Source organism: Furipterus horrens, unplaced genomic scaffold (genome assembly GCF_987537825.1).
Source record: "Furipterus horrens unplaced genomic scaffold, mFurHor1.1.pri manual_scaffold_7, whole genome shotgun sequence".
Classification (NCBI taxonomy): domain Eukaryota; kingdom Metazoa; phylum Chordata; class Mammalia; order Chiroptera; family Furipteridae; genus Furipterus; species Furipterus horrens.
In genome coordinates, this window is record NW_028327177.1 from 143361157 (window position 1) to 143387597 (window position 26441).

At 53.4% G+C, this 26441-nt stretch overlaps 1 protein-coding gene across 1 annotated transcript in view; it reads right to left on the bottom strand.

Annotated features, from left to right (window-relative positions):
• CNTN6 (contactin 6) overlaps positions 1-24563 on the bottom strand; it is a 122382-nt gene extending 97819 nt beyond the window's left edge. Inside the window, 1 exon segment of the mRNA XM_090283093.1 lies at positions 24509-24563. Within this exon segment, the coding sequence (XP_090139219.1) occupies positions 24509-24563 (55 nt within the window).
• Between the last annotated feature and the right edge of the window lie 1878 nt (positions 24564-26441).

Genomic DNA, 26441 nt, shown 5'->3' on the forward strand with positions numbered 1-26441 from the left:
AGCCCCCGTGTTCTGAGTAAGACGTGACATGGCCGTTACCGCCTGCCGTGCACGAATACAGTTGCACTCAGCGTTCTGTAGCATCAAACAAAGGAGGAAGACTCCCAGGGGACGTAACAGGGACGACTCTTCTTAGAGACATGACTAGACGAGGAAACCCATCCGCTAAGACCTCAAGGTCCTGGCCTGAAGGAGGAACCGAACACAGATGGACGACAACATGTAGACAGGCAGCTAACACGAAGGACCGTGTTGGTTTCAGCTGTGGGACCGAAGGCGCGTGTTACAAACTGGGAGGACGTGAAAATCGCTACGGATGAAAAAGTAAAGAGTGGGTGAGGGCCTCTCGGTGGCCAGGTGAGCGCTGACGTGGCCTCCTTTCACGGCACAGATGCCAGACGCAGACGCTGCTTCTGGAGGCCCGTCTGGCGATTTGTGAGGCGCGTGCGCTCTGGCTCAGCGTTGGCGCGGCCTCGTCCCTCGGGGGCTCTCTTAGAAAATCAATGTTTTGTCTCACATCGTTTATTAGAAGTTCACATTTCTCTTCACTTTTACTTTATTTTTACTTTTTTTAAAACTAAACTAAAATTTAATTGCAATGTTCAAAGTAGTGTCTTAGGGCATGATCCCATTTTTATGAAAGTGTTTTTTCGTTCTCTGCATTTATCTACCTAACATGTTAACCTACCTTCTCTGTATTTATAGGCATAGAAAAATGGCTGCAATGTTACCAAGTTTTAATAAGTTTTACTGTTAAAATTATTAAATTTGCGTATGTTTATTTTTCTTTGCATAGCTTTTCATAGTTTGAATGTTTAAAATAAACATGCATGTGTTAATAAAACAACTGATTTTCTTAAAGACTTTATTTATTTTTAGAGAGAGGGGAAGGGAGGGAGAAAGAGAGGAAGAGAAACATCAATGTACGGTTGCCTCTCACGTCCCTCAAATGGGGACCCGGCCCGCGACCCAGGCACGTGCCCTGACTAGGAATCGAACCGATGACTCTTCAGTTCGCAGGCCGGTGCTCAAGCCACTGAGCCACGCCAGCTGGAGGCTGATTTCTGATTAAGAAAAGAGACTGGAACAAATACGTTGAGATGGCAATCTGACTTCTGATGGCGTAGATGGCTTTTCTGTTCTTTCTTGTACATCTCCAGGACTTTAGCGTTTCCGGTGATGCCCTTCCCCCACCCAGAGAAACCGGGATGAAACAATGCACGTCTGCACGGAGCCGAGGGCTGCACACAGAACAGGCTCCCGGCCGCGGGTAACCGGCTCGCTCTCCTCTGCCTTCACTCAGAGAGAAGCGCTGCTCAAAGGTCGCATCATCTAAATCCGGGGCGGACCCAGACTTCATAACATCTGTATTGGGGAGAGTAATTTGTGGTTTTTAAGGGCCCTTAGGAGCCCCGATTAGATGAAATCCCCAGCAATTCGGTGAGACTCACCCTTCCAAGCTCATTTAATTGATGAATCTAAGACTAATAGGACTGGGCATTTTCTAACAAAGTGTTTCATTTTGAAAGACACAGTAGCTTTGTTTTGGTGTCTTATTTATTCCTAGATATTTGTTGTCACCAAGAATCTAAAGCTTGAGTCATACCAGCAGGGTCCAGCTTGTCGATGAATCATTGGGTCTCTTGGTAAACGGTTAGATTGTTTTCCTCCTCTATGAAATTATCAAATAGAACCTTGCCGCCTCGTCTACACTCGGAGGACGCGCGGAGAACCCCAGTTCTCTACCCAAGAACAGCCGCGAGGAGTGCAGGTGCCGCCGACCCTGACTCAAGCTCAGACCAGGGCAGGGTCTGCTCCAGGGCAAGCCCGAGTGCCGCCTCTCTGGCGAGGTCGCCTGGGCCGCGCCTCCGCGCTCGTTTCAAACCAAGTTCCTTAGCTGGTCCGCGCTCCCCAGGACCCGGGTCCCCGCGGCCTGCCCTGCAGCTCACGTTCTATGAAGAGAATCCATCTCTTTCTCTGCAATTTTCCTTTGTCTTCCAAGCAAGGGACGACATTCAAAAGAAAAACGTCTCAGGGAGATTTCCACCTAATTTACAGGGAAGAGAAAGCACTGGCAGGGAGGCCCGGCGTGTCCCTGGGGGCGGGGAGGCAGGCCGGAGACGCTCGTGTGACGGCAGAGCTCGGGACGGGTGCCCATCGTCTCCCGCGCGCCGTCGCGACGGGTTTGCGCAGGGAAGACAGGCCAGGCTTTTTTTTTAAGGGGGAAAAAAGAGAAAAATTTGGTTATCTACGTTAGAGAGTAAACAGGATAAGGCTAGAGTTTAAAAAGAGTTTTAAAAGCCAGCGGCCTGGGATTAGAGCAACAGCCTAATTGGGGAGATGTGTCCATCACAGAGGCGCGAGAGTCAGAAGTGGAAGCAATAAAAAGGCGATTTGTCAGCTGATTGGATTCAGGGGATGATGAAGGGAAGGAAAACACTAAGGGGTGCTCAGGATGTGCTGTTTTCCAGACAGAAGGCAAGAGCTGAATATTACACATGTCACATACAGGTATAAACATACATGTAACGCACACATGAGTCCCTGTGGCGGCCCCCAGGGCTCGCAGGCCGAGCTGCCACAGGAAGCGGCCGCACTGACGTGGCGCAGACGTGAGGGCTGCGGCAGAGGCGACACTGGTGCAAAGGGAGAGAGAGGGAGGCAGGGACAGCCGGGCCTAGAGGCGCTGACGGGGTGTGTGCTTTTGCTTTGATTATTTATGCTTTTAGGACGAAAGGGACAAGGCGGTTTGTGGGCGGATGCTGCAGGGACAACTGCGAGGCCAGCCCAGATTCTCCCTTTTGATCTTCGGGTGCTTTGGCCAACGGAGGGCATTTCAACGTTAACTTCTGAAAACCAGCACATGCCGTCCAGCACACAAGCACCGGAAAGCTTTCTCCTAAACGGTCCCAGAGCGAAGATGTCGGAAAAGCCCACAAAGTCCTGTATCGTCATCGAGCGTGGAGCGGCCCCCGGGTCGTTCTCTGTGGTCAGGCTGCGTGGGTCTGAGAGGGCGCTGAGTCCGCCCGCTCACCAGTCACAGACCGGCGGGAGGGCGCTGGGGGGACAGGGACTCAGGAAGGCCTCGGAACGCCTGTCCGTACGGACACGGACAGGACTCCACATGTCCATGCTTCGATGACAACAGACGCCCTTTCGGATCAGTGTCACAGCTGAGCACATGGACCCGCCCTCCTGCCCTGCGTCATGCTCACGGCCCACAGTGTCGGGATGACATCCATGGCTTTGGGGTGACACATGCCCCCAGCGGCGTCCTGGGGAAGGTGACCCTGCACCTTTCTTCCATGGTGGCTTCTCAGGCCTCCCTCTCTCCCACTCACATGCCCCTCCGGCCCGCTGCGTCACGCAGAAATGCCACCACGTTTGTCAGAGAAGATTTGCTCTTTGTGGAAATGGCCTGACTAAGCTTCACTGGCTCGTGTCCGTCTGGACGTGCGGTGACCGCGCTCCTTGTTAGCGATTCGGGGTCTTGCCTGCGGCCGGGGGCAGGTCTGCTCCGTCACCGTTTCCTGCTTCTGCCTGGCTCCCCCATCCCCCAGGGGCGGGGGCGTCCCCTTTGGGTTCTGCCTCTGCCTCTCTGTTAATGGGAAACATTTCTGCTACTCTTTTACTCGCGTTGGCTTCAGATTTATTCATTTAGAAATATTTGTTTTTCAGTGTAAGTTTCTTATGTACGGAAGTGTGTGGTGGGGACATTTGCCCCGCACGTCACGCATGTGCCCCGAGGACTGTCCATGTCAGGACATGGTCCTCGGGGGGGCGCGCCCCCGCCCTCCCTGTCTCGTGCCCGGCAGAGCCCTTTGATCATCACCGGCAGCGTCACCGCCCCAGGCGGCTGCGCACAGGAGACACGGAGGTGAAGTCGCAGCCCCGGGGCTCTGTACTGTGTCCTCCTCCCAACACGGAGGTTAGATGGCCGGTGGCCTACAGGATGACACACGGGAGTTCGGTTTTTTTCACACATAATCCACACGTTTTTCTCCGCTGTGAGCGGCGGGGCAGGCTGAGCCCCTGCGTGAGAACAGCCCCCAGTGCCTTCTGTGCACCCCGTCAGGGCCCTCCAGGTCTGAACGCGGTTCCTGTTTCCCTCACTCGGGTGTCTGAGCTCACTCAGTGTCCGCGCCACGGCGAGGGGCTGCTGCGGGGACTTGGTGAACGTTTGTGCGGGGAGCGGGCAGCCCCGTCCGTCCTCCCCTCCCTCCCACGGTCCTCGCTGCCTTCCTTGGCGCCTCTCTGCGTGTCCTTCCCCGGGGGAGAACGCAGGCCACTGAGACTCACCCACGGGCATGGACGTGCAGGAAGGAGCTTCCTTCACTCAGCCGGCATTTTGTAAAATTTAAGGTTATTGTTTCATACCTTCATAAAAATAATAGATGCTAGGAGAATTCTGGCCAAGATGGAGGCATAGACAGACACACTGTGTCTCCCTCCACAGCTAAGAAGGAACACAACTACCTGAAAACTAGAGACAACCAGAAATTCCAGAAAATTGAGCTGCATGGAAGTCCAGCAAACAAAGAAATAAAGAAGAAACGCTCACCCAGACAGGTAGGAGGGGCGGAACTGGGGCAGAGAGGACGTGGTGTGGTGGCAGCGGCAGCAGCAGGCCGACAGAGTGCGTTTGAAAGTCAGGAGGGACACCTGGGGAACATTCCCAGCTCCTCACCATGCCAGGCAGCTCACGGTCCCAGCCCCGGGGAAAATCAAGCCTCATTGCTTCTGACTGTGCAGACCCGTGGCGGTTGGGGCGGAGGAAGAAACTGCCAGTCTCTCAGCAGATTCCGCTTGTTTAAAGGGCCCCCATGGTCCTAGAATGTCCGCAGACGCACCCACTCTGGGAACGACGGCCAGGGCAGCAGCTAGAGGGGCACCGGTCCCATACGGAAGTGGGAGAAGTGCCTGGAAAAGGGGCGAGTGCTGGGTGGGTGGCATTGTTCCCTCTCAGACGCCTCCCCCACATACAGCGCTACAACGTGGTGAAACAGGTCACCTTGCACTGATGAATCCCTAAGGCTCCGCCCCTTACAACCTAACAGGTGCAACAGCTCTACCTAAGACACAGAGGCAAACACACACAGGAGCCTGTCAGAATGAGGAGACAGAGAAGTATGGCCCAAAAGGGGGGACTGATCAAAGTTCCAATGGGAGAGCTAAGTGACGAGGAGACAGCCAACCTAACAGATGAGGAGATATACAACCTAACAGACACGGAGTTCAAAACACTGGTGATAAAGATGCTCACAGACTTGACAGATGTGCTTGAGTACGGCAAACACGTAAGAGAAGAAGTGAGGGCTATACTAAATGAAACGGAAAATCCACACAAAACCAATGGTGAAGGGAAGGAAACCGGGGTTCAAATCAATAAGTTGGAACATAAGGAAGAAAAAACAGTCAACCAGTGCAGAATGAGGAAACAAGAATTGAAAAAAATGAGAAAAATTTCCCACATTTTGTGAAGGAAATGGACATACAGGTCCAGGAAGCACGGTGGGTCCCTGGTGAACTGGACACAGAGGGGACCACACCAGGACACATCATGTTTGAGATGCCAAAGGTTAAAGATAAAGACAGAGTCCTTGGAGCAGCAAGAGAGAGGTGGAGAGTTGCCTACAGGGAGGTGCCTATAGGACTATCAGCAGATTTCTCAGAGGACACATTGCAGGCAGGAAGGGACTGGCAAGCAGTATTCAATGTGATGAAAAACAAGGACCTGCAACAAAGATTACTCTATCCAGCAAAGCTATCATTTAGAATGGAAGGGCAGATGAAGTGCTTCCCAGAAAAGGTTAAGCTAAAGGCGTTCATCATCACCAAGTCATTATTATATGAAATGTCAAAGGGAGTTACTTAAGAAAAAGATCAAAACCATGAACACTAAAATGACAACAAACTCACGACTATCAACAACTGAATCTAAAAACTAAAAACAAAATCCAACTAAGAAAACCAGAATAGGAACAGAATCATAGGTATGGGAATCATTTGGAGGGTTATCAGCTGGGAGTGGGGAGGGGGAGAAATGGGGAAATGGTGCCGGGACTAAGAAGCATAATCGGTTGGTATAAAATAGACAGGGGGAAATTAAGAATAATTTAGGAAAGGGTGAAGCCAAAGAACTTATATGCACGACCCATGGACATGAACTAAGGGGGGTGGGATTGCTGGAGGGAAGGGGGTACCGGGCAGAGGGGAGCAAAGGGAAAAAAATGGAACAACTCTAACAACATTATTAATAAAATATACTTAAAAAGATAATAATAATAGATGCTCATTATAGAATATTTGCAAGACCCAGAAATATAAAGAGAAAAAAAAAAACTGAATTCTGCCACTGCAAAATAACTATTATTAAGATATTGGTGGCTGTAATTCCAAAATTTTATCTATTTTTAATTTTTAATTCCTGCTGTTATTCAGTTATAACTATTTCAAACATTCCCCCTACTATTAACTGGCAGTTGTTAAATTTTATTCTTAATTGAACTATAAATTTTGAAAATTTCATAATTTGTCATGTGACTAATATATCTAAATGAAAATGTTTTCATTGTTTTATATTTAAGTTTTCTGTTATAAATAATGTAATACGAACGGCTTCCCTATGTTTATGATCATTTCCTTAGTACGATTTTCTAGAAATAGAATGAAGAGGTCTAAGATAATTAATGTTTGGGGTTTTCTGATAATTATTGTTAACTTTCTTCTGATTGGATCTGGTGAAGTCAGCAGACGCTTTTCAGAGCAAATATTTCCCAGCTGGGAACTGAAAGATGCTGGTGAGAACATTTTTGACAGTTTGCTAACTGTTCCGTGTACCAAGGACATTTATTATCCCACTTAAGTCTTGACACCACTCTCTGAGGACGTTGCAGGTTCTGTTGCCTTTACAAAGGGTGGCCTGTGACACCAGCCATCTCCCTGCAGAAGGCACAGCCCCGGTGGCCTGAGGGAGCAGAAGTCAGGGAGGGAGAATGTTCGAGAGCAAGGACAGGGGTAGGTGGAGGAGCTGGCATGGGGCGGGGCTCCGGGACAGGAAGCCGCAGCTCTGGTGGCAGGCGTCACAGGTGGCCTGCCCTCCAGTGTCACCGGTACTGAGAGGATGAGCTCACACCCTGCTGGCTGGATGCAGCCCCTCAAAAGGCCAAATTTAAAGTACCTGCTTTTAGTTTTTTTAAAACAAAGAAGTGAAATCAAAATTCTGTTTAGCTCTTGATTTACAAAAATGTAAACATTCATCTTAATTTTCCATGCTGATTCCAAAGCTAGGCACAGAGATCTACTTAAGTTTAGCAAACATTGCTGTGGTAGGTTGGCTGTGACTTATTTTATAATCTTCCATTAGTTCCTGTTTTATTTTTATTATTTTAAGTATATTTTATTGATTATGCTATTACAGTTGTCCCAACTTTTTTCCTTTGCCTTTCTCCGCCCAGTACCCCCTTCCCCCCAGCAATCCCATACAGGGAGTCAGAGCAGTTCTACCTAATATCCAGAAGCACACACAGGGAGGCTGCCAAATTGAGGAGAGAAAGAAATATGGCCCAAATGAAATAACAGATCAAAATTCCAGAAAAAGAGATAAAGAAAACAGAGATAACCAACCTATCGAATGCAGAGTTCAAAACACTGGTGATCGGCATGCTCAGAGAACTCACTGAGTACAGCAAATGCACAAGGGAAGAAGTGAAGACTCCACTAAATGAAATAAAGAAAAATCCACAGGGAACGAACAGAGAAGGGAAGGAAGTCGGGGTTCAAATCAATGAATTGGAACACAAGGAAGAAATAAACAGTCAAGCAGGACAGAAAATAGAAATACGAATTCATAAAAATGAGGCAAGAATAAGACAACTCTGGGACGTCTCCAAAAGGGCTGACATCTGAGTCATTGAGGGGCGAGAAGGAGAAGCCAACTGTTTTCCAGACTTTTCACAAACACCCACGATTTCCAAGTGCCAAGTGCTTTTGCCGATTAGAGCGTGAGCGATCGATAATACAGAGGTAACGGGGAGTTCAACTGGGGGCCACGAGTCCGCTTTTTAAATAAAATCTTCATTCACTTTTCCGGAGTGACGGTTAGTCAGCTTTTACAGGGCTCAGGTGTGCAGTTCCCTAACCCGTCACCTGTACGTTGCGTTGTGTGCCCACGGCCCCCGGTCTGGTCTCCCCCATCACCATCACCCCCTGCACCCCTCCCCCTCCCCTGCTCATCACCCTGCGGGCTGGGTCTGAGGCTGATTTTGTTAATCACTTCACCTTCCCAACCAGGCGTTCCAACTGCCTCCCTCTGACAGCGTCCGTCTGTGTTCTGTGCGTGTGTGCACAAGCTCACAGGTGTGGACCTCTCTGTGCATGTGTGCACGTGTGCTCATGTGCGTGTGTTCACATGTATGCACGCGTGTGTGCGTGTGCTTGGCTCACAGCACACAGTGGTACAGATGCTGCCTCTTGAATTTTAGATGCTGTTCAATATTCATGAGCTGTAACTGACGCGGGCATAAAAACGTCCACCGCAACGAACCTCGCACGGCCGCTGGGCTTGATCGATTCAAGCAGCGGCACCCCTGGCGAATTACAGGCGCTCATTAGCAAGGTCCCGGGGCTGCCCGTGGGCCTGCCGGCCCCTCTGTCCCCGTAACGGCCAGAAAATGGATGAGGGCGGAGAGACAACGGTCCAATTAGGCAGGAGCTGCCTCAGCAGCCTGCACGGCCAGCCAGGCGGGAGTCAGGGAGCGGGGCCGCGCTTCCCAGATGGCTGACCGCGGTGCTGCCGGTGTGTCGGGGGCCGGGGCACCCACATGACGCACTGGCCATCGCGCCCACAGCCCAGAACCGCCGGTGGGGACACTCTCCAGGGCAGGTGTGGGAGGCGGACAGCGGCGTCTGAGCCACCTCTCGTCTCAGAGAAAACGCTTTTGTAGCTCTTGAGTGGGAGCGAGTGTGGCAGATACAGAAAGGGCAAAGGTGAGTAAGGAGGTGAACGACCTCAGGACGGGCCGTCGGTGTGCGGCAGGTGGCTTCCCGCTCGTGGGAGCTGCCCTGGGCTGGGCGGGAAGGTCCGGGTGCCCTTCAGTTTTGGCTGTTTTTGTTTACCTCTGAGTCCTCAGGACCTCCAGTAGCCCCTTGGTCCATATTTAATGAATAAATTATGGACAATACACATTGGATTCTGATACTGTAATTAATACATTTCCTGTACAAACCTATCACCAGACTCGTCAGGGAGCGCCAAGGGTTTAGTGTATTTTTGTTGGTGTGTTTAACTGTCTGTGTTTTAAACGGCTATTCTCTGAGCGCTGACCGGGCCCCAGGGCGCAGGGCCCCGCCGCGTGATGCCGGTTTACCCTCCTCACAGCCCGGCTCGTCCGGCCACGGGCATCGGCGGAGGGCTCCCGGTGCCAGCCACGTCCAGTGGCAGAGCCCACGGCAGAAACACCCAAGCGGAGCCCTCCTCCTCCTGGATCTGAAGAGGCCACGTCGCAACCGCCCCTCTGGGCAGAGCGGCCAAGCTGTGTGTCTGGGGTCCCAGGCCCCCCAGGTCCCAACCACAGAGCCGCCACGCTCTCCGGGGCTCGGGCGTCTGCTCCAGCCTCACACTCGGGGCCCCTGCACTGCCTGTTCCCCGAGGAGCGTTTCTGCGCGGTCCCCACACCAGGGAAGGAGGGGAGACGCGCGTTCTCTGGGGGGGGCTGTTTGGTCCGAGCAAATGCCAGACGCTGTTAAGCAAGGCCCGTGTCTGAAACCCAGGCTTCCTGACCGAGTCGCCAAGGTGAAAGGGCTGTTTCCGCGGCCACGGGCAAGTCCAGCTGCAGCTCGGCCTCGATGACACGGGGCGGGGCCGCGGGAACCTGCCCTTCCGCGGTGCCTGCTGCCTCGTGACCGTGAGCTCGTTTCTGGCCGGAACAAAGGAACGAGCTGCAGAGTTTGGCGCAAACCTTTAACGCTGCCTCACGCAGAACGACCCTCCCCGACCGCTGGAATGGCTGCAGAGCCTTGTGCAGAGTACAGGAGGTTACAGCGCTGTGTCCCCAACGGCACGGACATACGGTTATTTATTCTAGTAGTGACAAGAGGAAGATCCGATATATAATGAATAAGACCAACCACCTGTCAAAATAGCCCCGTGTGTCTAGAAATCAGTGCCTGGGAAGGTCCTTCAGGGGGTAAACCAGAAAGCCGGGGCTCGGGAGCCCCCGTGGGTGAAGCTCTAACAGCAGGAGCGGTCCACGGCCACGTGGGACGGGGTGTCAGGCCGGACATCCCTCGCCGTCGGGGGAGCGAAGGTACCGGTGTGCACACAGCTGCGCTGCCCTCCCTGCAGAGACCTCGTCCCGACGCGTCCCCAGAGGCCCCTGCATGTGACCCCAACTCCACTGTGGCTTATGCTGGAAACACAACCCACACGTCCCGTACGTCCACGTCAGCGTTCCGTCCCCCGTGCGCGCCCTAACTCGGACTTCCAGTGCAGAGGGCCTGGAGCGGAGATGTCCTGACGAATGCTGCCCGTGCCACGGGACCGCCGCCCACCCCGCGCCGCGCTGGTGCCGCTCAGCTGCCTCCGCTCTGCGGTCACTGTTACTCACGTCAGACACCCGAGGGGAGAGCCGTCACGGAGTTTAGTGACATCAGTGTACGAGCGACACTGAAGGGGGACTTGTTCCAAAATCGGGCTTTGGTTTTTATTATTTTACCATGAATTGTTTGACTCCCTCAAGCACCGCATTGATATAAAGACAAACCCCTGGGCTCGTCCACGAGTGTCCACCGGGCCGTGGAAGGAGGGATCTCTGTGGTCTGTACTGATGTCCGAGCCGCTTCTCACCGAAACGTCACTGGGCTTCAGGCACGAGCCAGGGCAGGTAACTGACAGCGAGCCTCTCCTATCTGCTGCACGGGGCTCATCTTCCCTGAAAGCTCTGGGTCAGGCCTGGACTCAGTGACGTAACGATATCCTCTATGTTACGTCCGTCACGTTCATTTGGCAAAATGGTCAGGCTCCCAATTACAGAATGGGAGGTGCGTGGTGAGAAGTCGCTAGCAGGCCCCAGGGGCCCCTCCTGTGCTGGTCTGACTGTGTGCGGGAGACCAGGGGCTTGCTTCTAACGAATCTAGGACGGGGGATGGTTAGGTACGTGAGACCATGACGTCCATCTGGCTGGATGAGGGTCCCTGTTGCGCACCTGACCGCGCACTTGAACTAGGCAAGCAGCGTGCGGTGAAGAACTGAGGCAGCCCCTGGTGGCTTAAAGCCTCTCACATTTATTACATCACTGCTCCTGCAGGTCGGGTGTTTGGGCGCAGCTCATCTGGGTTCTTTGCCTCAAGGTCTCATAAACAACTGAGGCCCTGGCTTGGGTGGCTCAGTGGATTGAGCACTGGCCTGCAAACCAAAGGGTTGCCGGTTCGATTCCCAGTCGGGGCACAGGCCTGGGTTGCAGGCCAGGTCCCCAGTTGGGGGTGTGAGTGAGAGGCAACCACACAGTGATGTTTCTCTCCCTCTCTTTCTCCTTTCCCCTCTCTCTAAAAATAAAAAATAAACAAACAAATAAATAAATTATTAAAAAAAAATAAAGTCATTATCTGAGACCACACATTTTATGTGATCAGCTTGGGTTCCCAATGAGCCGGTCTTCACGTGGATTCTCTGAGAGCTACACAGTCGTGTTCTCCGGGGCTACTTTTAAAGATGGAAATGAATCATTCTCACGACACCGTTACATATGCGAGGAAAACGTGTCATAGATGCGTGATAAACATGCCAACGCGATTCCGCTCAGAGCTGCAGCCGATGGGTAACTTTATGCCCCAGCTCGCCAGCACAGCTCATCAGCTCTCTGCTCTTTTATCCGTAGGGAATGTGTGATATAAATATCCATGCACAGTTTGCACGCGAGTTATATTTTGGGGGTTAAATGCAAAGAAAGCAGGGAAAACGGCAAGAGAAGATGGACGTGTGCTCACTTTGTTCTAATCTGAGACGGTCCTCACTCCGGCGCAGGATGAAGGTTCGGTTTTGAGTTAGTAAACACTCAGGACCTCGCAAAGTGAATGTCTGAATCTAGTCCAACAGTGGCTTCAGAAGACAGTCCTTCCTGTCCCCCACGATGCCCTCCTGCAGGTCCCTTGCAACTAAGTCAGTGCTGAGTCCTTTCCCCGGGGGCCTGGAGAGGAAGGGGCTGGCCGCCCGACCCTGCCGACCACGGGGACGTAATGGCCAAGTGCCCTGTGCAGGAACGCCAGGCTGGCTCCGTCCGCTCCCTGGGACACTGGGATGGAGCAATGAGTGGATTTCTCTTCTCTTCCTGAACAAAGCTCTTATAAGAGCAGCTAGAAATAGCTGAGGAGGTATGAGGATAACAGACGAATATAGAAATGTCTGGGAATCACTCAGTATACGTTGAGTGTCTTCAAAGTCTAGAGCTTGGAAACAGAAGGAACGGAGCTTCTGGGGCGGTTGCTATGGTGATAGGAGTGATGCCGGTACAGTTGTTGGGGTGACGGCCGAGGCGGGCAGAGAGGGCGCTTCGGCGGAACTGTGTGGAGTAGACACGGAACCATCTGTTGGGTGGTCTTTGGTACCTGTGGTTACTGATGGGATTCCGCATACAGAGGAACGCCCGCTGAGCGGACTCAGATGCCCCCCAATATCAGCGTTTCAGCCAGGAGTCATTAACACGGCACAGACAAGTCACAGGGACAGAGGTCTCTGTGCACAAGTCCCCCGGAGGACACACCTCGCTGGAGAGAAGTCACCTCACAGATTGAAAACTGTGTGCGCCTAACACCTGAGACTCAGGTGCACGCAGATGCCAGACGCCTGCGTACGGCTGGGCCCCAAATGGCTCAGCCCAGATGTGTAGACGTCGTCTGTGTCAGCAGAACGCCTCACAGATACATCAGCAGAAACAAACTCTGTATTTCTGGTTGTACGACATTTGTTCCTCCACTTTCTTTGTGAAACAAGATGAAATCCCAATAAGGCCGAGACGCGGGACGCATAAGGGACGCAGCGTGCGGGATCTGAGGGGCAAGCAGAGCCACCATATCCGAGAGGCCAGTTCCTCCCACCCTGCCCCCCACCCCTGCCAGGGAGGGAGCAGCCTCCGGTTTCCCGCCCCTTTGCCGTGTGGCATCGCTGAGAAAAGCAGGCCACCCTGCGCGACCTCTGAGAGGCATGCACACGGGGGAGGATTAGCATGCATAAGAAGCTCCCGGAGGCCACGATCGAAGGGAGGAGGGTCACAGGCTTGGCAGGGGCCGTGACCTGTGCTGAAATCCTCCGTCTGATCCGCCAGAGCTGTAACTGGCTGTAACGCAGTAACGGCTGTAACGAAGTAAGAAACAAAGGCCGAGGCCACTCCAGAAACGTGGCGGAAGGGTCGCGAGAATAAGCTGACAGGTGGACCAAAATGTTCAGTCGGCACGTGATTACAGCACTGGACTCCGGCGTGAGTGCTTCTGATTCACAAAATACTGAGCGCGGAGCAGGGAACTGGGCCCTCACGGTGACAGGGGCATTGCTCTCCATCCTTCCAGCGATGGGGACCCCGTGACAGGGAGTGAACACCGGCCCCGGCCAGGGCCCTGCAGAGGGCCGAGCTGACATCGGCAGGTGATGTGGCAGTCGTGACCAAAGCCAAACGCGGCCAGACCGTGCTCATCACCAGGAGGACCAGAGCTTCAGCTCCGTCAGCAGGGGACGCACGACATCCTTCTTTGACCCCCGGGCGCTGGACGGTGACTTCGCGCTGCTGTGGTCAAACATCCAGTGTGAGCACAGGTGGGGGTCCTGTCCTGTCTCAGTTCTCACAAGGGAACAGCGCACATTGTGACCTCAGGTCAGACCCCAAGTTTAAACGAAGGGGTAGTTGCAGACACCAGACAGAAAGGGCAGGAGCTGTAACAATGCACAGAAGGGGCCCAGAACTGTGTTTCGGAACTGGGGCTACAGAATCAACCAGAGTCTCTCAGTGCCAACACCACTGGCCCGATAACCAATCAGACTTCGGAGCAGATCCCTCCCTGCCCGGCAGGACGCCCCTGTGCATTGGAGAATGTCCGGCAGCATCCGTGGCCTCCGCCCCCCGTAGGCCAGGGACACCCACCGCAGGGCCAGGCATGACAAGCGAGGACATCGCCAGACTCCCGAGGCCCCTGGGGAGCAGCCCTTCCGCACACCCTGGGCTGAGCAAGGCTCCCGCGCTCTGAGCAGCCCACGCCCCTTCTGCCTCCCGGGAAGGCTCGGCCCCTGATCTGTACCTGTACTGAGGGTCAGTCCACACGCAGCCTCGCCACGGAGGACGTGGGGCAGGGAACTGCGTCAGGAAGAAGACCGCATGCAGGTCTGAGAAGCTGGAAAGCAAAGGGTCCCAAAGGGGGAGCTCGGGGTCCCAGGGGCATCACCAGCTGGCCTCTGGGGCACTGGAGCAAGTGACAAGTCCAGCCAAGCGAGGGGAACTGGGAAGCCGGGGAGTCCTTTGCCAGGGGACATGTGAGGGGCGGCACGTGGACGGCCACCTCCGAGCCGGGGAGCAGCCTGGGGTTGCCGTCGGTCCTCGGCACCAGGGATGGGACGGACGCCAGGTGGGGAGACGAGGGCCGGCCCAGCTGTCAGCTTCCCTGTGTGTCTGTCACCACGCAGCGTCACCTGGGGCTTCCAGAGACCAACGCGACTTCTCCCGGAGAGAACCTCAGCGTCCCGCCGCCGCCTTGGATCCAGAACCGCACGGAGCAGGGGGACGGGGCCGCGGAGCTGTGGCCGAGCCGGGCCGGGGGGTCCTCCGCTCTCCTGGCCCAGAGCTCCCGGAGCATCACTCACGCCCGCCCCGGCCCAGGCCGCGGAGCCGATCGGGAAGCACGGAACGATTACAGGTGGCGTTGGCCTTCCTGCCACGCCGGCTGCTGAGTGTTGACTTCAGGCTGTCTCCCCGCATGGGCGGTGTGTTTGGTGTCTGAGTGACTCAGTGAACTAACGGATTGACCCTTCTGACAGCAAGCAGGCTAATCAATGAGCCCCGGAGGCGGAGACGCAGCCCCTCCTCCGCCCCGCCCTGCAAGGGCCGCGCTGGGGAGCCCCGGGGAGCCGGGCACGGGAAGGCATTCCCCACGCGTGACTGTGCTCCGTCGGCGACGCGCGCGCTCGAAAATAACCTCAAATTAACCATCGGAACATGACGAAAAAGCCACACAAACACTGAGAACCGCCGCGGGGAGCAGCCTGAGGGGGAAGGACAGCCACGGGACGCCCCCCGTGACCCTCCCGCGGGCTGTGTGGGAGCAGCTAGTCGGCCTGTGCTCTTCACTGAAAACCGTGGCCTGTCGGGGCGGGAAGGCTGCGGTCCCCTCCCGGCGCGGGTCCCCGGGGTGACGATCTGTCGCACTCTCACGTTTTCCCCGCAGCCCTTTCTTTCCTGTCCCCGCCTTCTCCTCCGGGATGATGTGAACGCCGTGAACACGTGGGCAGTGGGCGGGGCTTCCTCATATGTCTGTACATGTGGCGTACTTCTGTCAAAACAACGTAAAAAAGGAAAAAAGGAAAAAAAAAACCAAGGCTGACAAGAACAGCACATGAGCAGATGGTAGGCAGCCACCTCTGTGTGTGCCAACACACCTGTGTGCGTGTGTGTGCATGTGTACACACGTGCGTCACCACCAGGTCTGCAGATACAGCGGACGGGCAGCAGGCAGTTGAAAACAAAGGCAAGACACACAGCGTCCCCCCACGCACCCCGCAGAGGCAGGGCCGGCCGGGGGGCGCAGAGGCCTCCCCGCTGCTCGGTGGCCTCACAGGGGCGTCGGGACTCACTACCTGCTGCAGGGGAGTGTGGACATCACCTCTGACATGTGATGTCATATTAAACTATCTGTCATTCACATGTAGATTATTTAATCACTGAAACCTCAGCCTCAGCACAAAATCAAGCCCCGGCTGGCCACATCTGCCCCTTCCTGGGGTACAAATGCTCCCACGTATCCAGCTAACGACAGGACACCCCTGAGCGCGGACGGGGAGAGGGGCAGCACTTCTCCATGACCTGATATTCCCACCTCGCAGCCGCATAACACAGACAACCCGAGACCCCAATAATCGTGTAAGGCACTAAAGCCACCAGGAAGTGATGCATTTGGGACGGGGATCACCCTTTAAATGTAACCATTTTAGCTTTAACTGATTTTATGTAACTTTGAATAATGGCTGTGTTGAACCCCTGCTTACAGAACTCTGGACATTGGTCCTGGGCTGTCCGAGGGGCTCAGGCTGGGCCCAGCCCACCTCTGCGGGGACAGTTCAGTGGTTTCCACTGCAGGGGGGTGGGGTGTGAGGTGCCACCGAGTCCGCGGGGCCTGAGAGAGTGGAGGCCAGTACAGGTCTGTGTGGGCCCTTGTCCCCCAGCTCAGTGACTGCAGACGGGCGCCCCTGTGGGGTTGGCAGCAGCCCTGTCTGTGTGTGTGTGTGTGACCGCGTGTGCACACACACACGTGCTGGGACTGCTCAGATCTGCGTTCTCAGCAACCCTGAGACTGAGTGCAGCACGTGACCAAGTCCCCGAGCTGTCCGTCCCCCAACTCCGCAGGGCGCCCTGTCCCCTCGCTGGGAGACCATGCCTCTGGCCGGGTGCCGAGACGGATGTCCTCACCAGATCAGCGACCCGTCTCATTACGTGTGAACAGATCGAATCATCACCCTATGTCCCTTCAACACACATAGTTTTGTTTGCCAACGACGCCTCAATCGAGTGCAGGAAGGGAGCTTTAAACATTAAACATATGAACTCCACGGCCCGCCAAGAGCAGGACGGGAAGCTGAGACGTGGAAGACTCACGCAGGGGACCCTGTACAGGAATCGTCCTAACCGACCGCAGCTACGGGCGACTGAATGCGTCTCATGATCTGACGCTGAGTTAGAGGGACCCGATGGGAAGGGGACCCACTGCGTGGCTGCACGCACACACACACACAGAGATAACAATTACCGTTACAGCTGCAATCACAGATACACGGGGCACAGACAGGTTTTGCATCACACACAATTTGCATATAAAACGCAGAACTAACCTACGGGATCGCAAGTCAGCTTGGCTCTCCTTCGGTGTCTCAGCTGTGACTGGACGCTTCCGGGCCGAGTGCGGGTTTCCCCGGGGGTTTGGTCTGTGAGACTTCAGTGAACTGCCCCTGAGACCGGGTCCAGTGACCAAACTGAACACACGGAACCTGAGCGGCCGGGGGTGGGGCTACGGTGCAGAACGGGGGTCCTCGCGCGACTCTGGGGGGCACCGGAGCTGGAGAACGGCACGGCTTCCGCGTGCGTGAGCGGCTGTCAGAGTTCACGCCAATTAAAATACACGAAGGGGCTTCTTTTTGAAAAAAGAAGATGAAAGGAAGGGAATGAATGATAATGTCGCTGCAAAACGCCACATGCTCCGTCAGGAGGCCTTCACCCCCGGTGCGGCCCCTCTGCAGGGCGGCCCCTCTCTGCCCCTCCAGCCTCCTGGCTGTGTGGGTTCCAACTTGGGGGCGCCGTGTGGGACAGACGAAGTGCGGCGAGCTGAAAACATACCAGACAACCCGCCGGATCCTGAAAATGACGACCTGCCTTCAAGCGCTAGCGGAGGGGGTGGTGAGCCAGACGGCCACTGTCACCGCCGATGCTCCGCTGCCCAGTGTCTGTGGCCCTGTGGCCGCGCCCTGAGGCTTGCGTGGCACCTCAAGGGCGGGAGGGACAGTGAGTCTGTGTCTTCCCCGCTGCCCTGCGTCTGCTTTAATCGTGATGTTGCCGATGTGGCGGCATGTCCCCCCGCGTCCCCGGCTCTTCTGGTGCACGGAGAACGCCTACAGATGCCAGCGGGTCGCTGTGGCCTCGGCAGCCCCCCAGGAAGGACGCAGCCTCCCGCGTCTTCCCCACGCACGGTCTCCAGCGCGGCCACCTGCTCCTGCCTGAGCTGTTCACGGGGAGGGAAGAACAGCTCAGCACCCTGTCCCTGTGTATTTTGTCTGACATGCTGGTTAATTTACACGCTCTGCATTTTATAATGTATATAACACGCACATAAACACGCGGGGTTTATATGCGCAGAGCTGCTCCTCCTGGCTGTCGGTTATAACGTTTCAGAGGCCACCTCCCTGAATCACGTCACCCTCCGAGCAGGAGCCAGCCTCTGGGCAGAGTCAGCGCCGACTTTCAAAAGCCGCTGTCGGCCCCGATGTGGTCTGTGTCAGGCAGCGGCGTCCTGAGCGAACAGTGACCGAAGCGTCCCTCTGAGCGCAAGCTTCTCATCGCGGCCTCCGGCCCCGCCTGGCTCTCTGGTCCTCAGCAACCCCAGGGCCTCTGACCGTCGGCGCCTCCAGCTCTAGAGGAGCAATGGCAAGGCTTCCTCTGTCCGCTTTCAAACACGGAGGGGCCGCTGTCCACGGGGCCCTTCGCAAACTACAAAGCAGCAGGTGTGGGGTGTAACTAGTCGAGTATTAAAGGTCAGCCCTTATTTTCCCCCGTGGAACTGAGCGCTCCGTGATTATACACTTATTTCCAACAAGAATAAATACTATATAGTTCTCGGAGTGCGTATGCGCTTGAGAAAAATGACCTTTTATAAGCAAAGGTGCGGAAAGGGTAAAATCCCTCTTCAGGGAGTGGAGGTGAGGAGAAAGGGGAGTGACGTTATGCTGAGGGTCATTCGGAGCGGAGGTCGCGTTTGAACGGGGCGGAGGCATCCCCGGGAGCAGAGATGTGGGGAGCAGGTCGCCGTGCGGGGGTCTCACAGCGGGACGGCCCCACGTGAGGGCCCGGGGGGGGGCATCAGGGAGCACACGGCTTGTGACACACGTGGAATGGAATGAACTGGAGAACTTCCCATGTTTGTGGGAGGAAATGGTACCGGAATTCTTGAGGGGACCGTGTGAACCTCCTGGGAAATGGGATCTGGGACGGTCTCGACACAGAGTAATGACAAAGCCAGTGTCCCTAAGCAGGGCCGTGTGCATCGGGGTCTCTGTCACCGCCACGTCCTGGACAGGACACAGCGGGTGGCTGGAAGCCGGGACGACGGCCGGCAGCATCTGGAAAAGTGTTGGGGGGAGGGGCTGGGGGCCTCAGGGGACGGTAACCATGAACCTGGAAAGGAAAGGACGATGTACCTGGAGATGGATGACAGCCTGGCCTGTCCATGTTTGGATCACGCCCCACACAGCGTCCATGGTTCCTGCTCCCTGACCGAATTAAAGCAGCGCTGGCTGTGTGCGGGACAGGACAGCGGACTCCCTGCGTCAGCAGCGCGGCACGGACGCCGGCCTGGGTCAAGGGCACCGCAGCAGAGCGCTTCCGCGAGCTTCAGAAGTCAGGGGCGGCTTTGGGTGTCCCGCAGATACCATCACACGGTTTCTTTCTAAAGTAAAAAGCGCATCTCTGAGACCCGCTGCTGTACTGGGCTCAGCGGGGGTCCTGAAAACACCCAACGACATTCCAGGAGCCCGTGGGAAGGAACACGGGGTCACCCGGAAGGTCCGGGGGGCTGCCTTCGAAAGGCCACTCACTTAAACGTATTCCCTGAGCGCTCCCCGTGCGCCAGGCCTGCAGTGTGTGTGCGCCACACGGCCGCCTGTGTGGCTGGAACGGTCTTCCCCGGACACGTCCCACAAAGGCGTGCGGGCGCTCATTTCAGCCAGAGCCAAGTGCCCTGAAGGCCGTCGCAGAAGCTGATGAGGGGGACAGGCGGGGCCGTGCGGGGAGCCAGGTGCTGCCACCCCGACAGGCTCCGACAGAAGGCCCCTCTGTGCAGGTGACGGATCTGGGGTGTCATGGCAGGAGCCAGCCTTAGAAAGGCCTGGAGAAGACTGTTCTGGGCACCTGAGCAGCGGGCACACAGGCCCTGGGTAGGTGAGGGGCTGTGATCTTTCTCCAGCATGAGAAGGACGCACGGCCCCCAGGTCCTGAGCAGAAGGGCCCTCAGCGCAGGGGCAATGGGACAGCCTGGCAGAAGCCTGCTTGTCTAGCATTTTGCTAACCACGGTCCGGAGCTTGATTTTAAATCCCGGGACAGCTGTAAGCAGGAGGAGAGCCAGGCTCCTCGATCCCCCATGTCCCTGTCACTTGGTGGCCTAGCTACCTCCGGCCCCTGAGACCGGAGAGGCACCCTGTTGCCATCACCTCCACGGAACACGGGGTCCCTGCTTCAGAGACTCAGGCTGGAAACCCTGCTTCCCACCTGCCCCCGCCGGAGACCCGCGTCCTTGCAGAACACCTCGCCCACACCCCCAGCGCCGCCTTCCTGTGCTGCCACGGCAGGACACGCTCTTTCCGGGGCCGCTCTCGGTCCTGGGGCACAGTCCCATCAGGGCTTCAGAACCAACTGCTTTGCAGGGGGTGTGACGAGCACGCAGCCGCTCTCATCAGCAGGCAGCGCAGGAAAACGGGCCTTCCAGCCTTTCTGAATTGGGCCATCTCTGTTAGAACCTGCGAAGCTGTCACTTGACTTAAAAATATCACCCGGTGCCCCGTTCCCCAAGGCGCCATTCTGCTACCAGCCCACGGGAAGGCGCGCAGGGGGCCGCCGCAACATTGTCCGCTCTCATCGCGCGGCGTGCGGGGGGCCCCGTCACTGCTCCCGGGGTCCGGGGGCGAAGCCGCAGGTCAGCGCGGCGCGGCCGTGTGCAGCATCGTCTTCCGGGAAACCTTGTGGTCCTTTCTTGGGGTTTTCCCCCTGAGGCCGGTCATTTGCTCAGGTCCCCAACTCAGGACAAGGTCCTGGTTGAAATGGAGGGAAACAGGAGCCACTGTAAATGCGTCGTGTCTGCTCGTCACAGCCCTGGCGCGGCCTCGCGGCCTGGCCGGTCGGCTTCTGACCCCACAAGCGGCTCTCAGTGCTGATACACGGGCTTTCCTTTACTGCTCTGAGCCACCCCCCAAACTATGTCACCCACAGTGTAAGCACCCAGGCCTTTGGGAGACATTCTGAAAAGCACAGGAGCACCCGTGTCAGCAGAGGTGACACGCAGGGGGCGCAGGAGACACGTCCGGCGGTCTCTAGTCTCAGCGTCGCCCTGAGAGGGACCGACAGGTGGCAGCCACCGCGCAGTGCGCCCCGCTGACGTCGCCACCGGCCCGAGAGCCTGGGCAGGCCCGGCTTCCACCCGCCGGGCGCGGGACTGGGTCCGCGTTCGCTTCGGTGGGGGAGTCAAAGCCGGTCTCCTGCTGGGCCATCGGTCGCTTCGGCACCTGCCGGTGGGTGGTCAGGCCGCGGCCGTGCGGGATCTGAGCCCAAGTGCTCAGCCCACGGCAGATAGATGCTCTAACGCTCCCCTTACGGGCGTGGGCCAGGAGGGTCGGTTACAAACCCGCCAGCGAGACGGCGCGATTTCGTGGGAAGAGCAAAGGGAAAGGGAATTCTTAATACGACACAAACACTCAACGCACAGAGAAAACTCCTTGTAACTAGCGGACGGTGGACTGGGACGCTCTAGTTTACACTGATTTTTCTTGTTCCATCCTGACGTTTCCACTATACAAAAGTAACGGTCCCTTGAATGACCTCTGGGCTCTCCCCAAACCACAGGTACACCAAATGGCAACTTACCACATGTTCCCTTCGTCCACGTCTGTACACTCTCAACACACGGCTTGCACACCTTGTGAGGGGCCCAAGACTTGTCTTGATCACCAAGTTTTACTTTAAAATATGCAAAGTAGGCTTGCCTGACAAATGCGCTGGTGTTTGTCCTTTGACTGGGAATGGCGAAACTGCCACAGATAAAACAAAACAAATCAGGGCACTTACGACGAGAAAGAGCAGAGGCAGACATGATGGGAAGGAAAGGAAATAAGTACGTGTGTAAATAAAAAGATAAATTCTGCTAACGCCTTGTATACAGACAAGAAGCCGGACAACACTTTAGAATATGATTCACTATACAGAGCGGCACACAGCCTCTCACCTCACTGTCTCATGTCTAACTGAATAGCCTAGACAAGTATGAACCTGTCACCTGTCGCTGGTCTCCAAGGTCAGCCCTGCCCCCTCCCCACCCGAGGGAGGTTTGCTCTCAGCCAATAGGAGAGCACCAGTGCTTCCTCGATCCAGGCTCAATCCAGCCTAGAGTGGTCGCATTAAGATAAACCGTAGAGGAAAACTTGACGTGATAGAAGAAAACTAACTGCAGTTTTGAAATCAGCATGCCCACTTAAGTCTAAAACAGCTGAAAGATTGACCTCAACAGGAGTTATGTTAAAAAATTGCTCCCCTGTGTTATGATTTCCAGGAGAGGGTCAAGGTCCCCAGTGAAGGTGCCAGATGAGGCCGGAAGCCACTGAGAAATAAGGCAGAAGAGGGGGCGGCAAACTTTTCCGTTTTAATTTGGTGACAGGAGACTGGAAAGGTCAACACTTTGAAGATTATACTGGTGAACTAGGAAGGAAAAGCACAAATGTGAAAGACAGCCTTTCAGATGAATAAAAAGGAAGTTTTGGGAAATCCAAGCAGATACACTTATGAAGAGAAATAACACTTTCATTGGACAATATAATGCATGTAATTTCATAAACTAACATGGAATCTGCAAGCAGGGAGACACCACAAAGTCTCTAAAACCAGGAACAGATTTAAAGCAACGCTCTCTGTGTCCGTCCTCACATCCTTACCTCGGGGGCAACTGTGAGCTAAGACGATCTTAGGTAAATAGTTATGGCTTTTCAAGAAAGGATCCAATCTGTTCTTTCACAAGGAAACTGTACACCAAGGATATACGATTATTTTTCCCTTTAGAATAAAGCAAAAGGACATGTTGAGCCACAGCCAGTTTGAATAAATAAAAATTAACAGAAGACCTGGAGAATTTCTCAGCTCTGATACGTGTTCCGAGAATAATCTGTCTGAATTAAACTCCAAAGGTCTTTCAGAGATAGTATGCCAAGTCCATATACATATTCAAAGGGCTAAATGTTCATGTTAAAATTTGACAGGGCGCTGAAGCCTGGCAGTAGAAATAGAAATCTTATTCACACGTGTAATTTGGAAGCACCTTGATGATTCTGTCTTTTTCAATCTGTTACCAAAAAGCATTATTATTTTGCCTTGAATCTTTGTGATGGAATTGCAAGTGACACAGTAACTTTGAATAAATGTGACTGTGGCGCTTCCAGCCCCTGGTTCTCATGGGTAGGATGCCTTTATTTGCAAGGTTTTCCAATTCCAGTGGGACAGTTCTGTGTTTGTCTTTCCCCTTCTCGGAACTGCTATGACACGCGCAGCTCTGACAAGCACCGTGTTTCTGGCTGGAGCGTGGTCGTTGGGTCCTGTGTCTTACCCAGTGCATCGCTGCTCTGCAGCGAACACACGGGACTTCGACAGCACCCAGGACACAGCCGGCAGGAAGCCCCGCGTGGGCTGGGGCAGGGCCGCTCTGACGGTCAGCTGACCAGCGGCGTCCACGCCCTGACACGTCACCCAGGTGGCCTGGCAGCTGGGAAGGGAATGCTGTGGTCTGAGCAGATGGCAGCTGGTTCCTTACAGGGGCAGCGCTACGATCCCTTTGCGACTCCCGAGTCCCTTCATGGTGCCACTTTGCAGCTTCTATCAAGAGATGGGACCTATGTCCATACCCTTGAACGTGGGCTGGCTCTGTGACCTGCGCTGGTAAGAAGAACACGCTGGGAATGACACTGGCCATCGCAAGCCTTGACATCAAGAATCCTTGCACGCGCCTGGTTTCTGCTGGAGCCCCGTGCTGACACCGAGAGGGAGCGCTCAGCATCACAGCGGGTGAGAGGCAGTGACCGGGCCCGCGTGCGGCAGCCCCTTGTCTCAGCTGGGAACGTCCTAGACTCGCCGGGCCCCCGGTGACGCAGGAGCTGCCCGTAGCTGTCATGCACCCAAGCAAAGCCAAAGGGACCGCCCGGCTGACACGATTCCAGATTGTCAGCTTACAGATGTGTCAACCAGATGCAGGGTTATTTGTCACTTTACGGCAGGCAGACTGGGGTGGTTTGTTACCAAGCAAAAGCTCACTGATACACAGACGTATATTTAGCTTGAATCAAACAATGTATCATTGTAACAGAAAGAAAAATGCAAACGTTAATCTAGTTCTGAGCTCACATTCTAGGCCACGCTTGCTTCTATGTCAATATGGCTTTTTTACTGCAGCAATCTCTAAATATGAGGAAAAAATATATTTTAATTGTAATTTTTAAAGAATTTATTATAAAGGAAATAAAAAGGACCTATTCTTCATTGTTTATCAAGGACAATCATTTAATCACATTCTTTTCTATAAAAATTTCAAATTTGACAGTTTATAATTAAAATAAGTTTAATCCTGTTTAAAAATAGAAATTGATACATATTTAAAAGATTAAACGCCCTATATGGACCATAAGTTTATCACTTAGTCATTCAAATAATATGGGCATTATACATTTGAAAATTACATTACCTGTAGAAAAAATAAATCACCGATAGATTATCAATCAAAGTTTATAATAACAGAGCACTTTACCTGCACAAGCATTGATGAGTGGCAGCAGAATTACCAGTTTCCATGGCAACCTCATTTTCACTCGCTACAGCCAGTCTCTCCCATATAATAAGCAGGAAAAAGCAGCCTGTCTTCCAGTCAGCTCCTCCGGGGTCTGAAAGAAGCAAAATTATCATGAAACCACAAATATACAAACATGCATATTTTAAAATGTATATAAATTGTTGCATTTTAATGTAATATTAACATATAATTATCCAAAATAAAGCCACTAAAGCTCTATGTTTTACACATATGTATATTTTGCAAAGTTTCATAATTTCAGTTCACACCTCAGATATATATTTCATCTGCCATTAAATTTATGGTAGCAATTAATGGAATGGAATGAAATTATATTGAATGTATTATATGTGGATTAAAATGTTCATTGGTATAATTTGAAGTCCAGTGTTCTAAAAATGTTAAAGAAAATTAAAAAAATACCAAACCAATTCATGCAATTCTGTTGTTGCCTTTTATTTTTGCTTTTACACTATTAGGAATGAGATAAAATGTTACTCTGATATGAACAGTGATTTTCTACATTTCATGGATTTTTCAATCTTGTTATCAACATAAATGAAAATAACCTCAATAGTGTTTTTTAAATCAGAACGTGTGAGAGTATGTTCATTAGGAAATATTACCTTTCCTAATATATTATATACTTTATTGTATTACAATATTACACAACATGTTACAGATATATAATATACTCATTAGGAACCATTGTTTTTTCCTAATTTTACTAGAAGTAAACTTAATACAGTCCTTCAAAATTTCAGCAAGGAATCAATTTCCGGAAGTGTCATCTTTCAAGTAGGGACCTACTTTCCCTATGGGATTACATCATAGTTTTCTCTAATTTATTTTGACATTTATTTTGACATTTATTTTGTCCAATGATAAATGAATATCAGATCAACTGTTTGTTTGGCCTTTACTCCCAAAGAGAAATCAAATAAGAGTCTCATAACCTCAAAAAAGTACAGAATAAAGTCAGAATAAAGTCACCTAGGTCACACTTGATAAAATTATCAGATTTCAAAGGACAGAAACCTCTGTGAACTTTTAACTTTGTGGCAATATTTCTTGTGATGTCAAACACTTTGGGGAAGTGTGTGGGCTTTAACTGTAAAGCTAGGAAGTAACGATGTTTTGATCATTTCCTGATACAGAGTATTTTTAAATTTTAAAAACCTTTCATTTCTTTCCGGTACCAGTTACTTCAACTTAAACCAAAAACAGTCATCCTACTAAACTTAAATTTCTGTGATGTTTAAGTTTAATGCTTTCAAATTTAAACAAGGAGTAAAAATCAAGGGTAAAATAAAGACATTCAGGGCAGCGTCTTAGACTGAGCTGATATTGTCTTTCCACAGATTCTCCCAGGCCGTCCGCCGCCTTTCCATTTCATTTGACACCAAAGATGCTAACTCTTCACATTTAAGTGAAAGCACATTCTATATACAGTCCCCCATTTCTCTTTTTTTCCAGCCAGTATTATGCACATGGATGTGGTTACATCCCTTCTCTGCAAGGTGGTAGGTCCCCGGGGGGCAGAGGGGAACATACGACCTCCTGTTCCCGCCCTTGAGGTCTTGCTATTTTGAAAACTACAGACACTTAATAAAACAAAACAGCAAAACCAAACACACACACACGCACGCACACACACACGCACATACACGGGGAAACAGTTCTGTGCGGTGCGCACGGTCACGCACTGAAGAAGCGAATGCCGTCCCTGAGACAAGGGCGCTGGCGCCCGAGTAGCGTCTGGAGCCGAGGCTGGAAGACAGTAACAAGGGCGCACCGGGCGGCTGGGGACGCGGAGACTGGGCTGCGTGAGGAGGAGGACGGACCCGCAGTGTCTGGACAGAGGTCCTGAGACAGACCAGGCTCAGGCGCA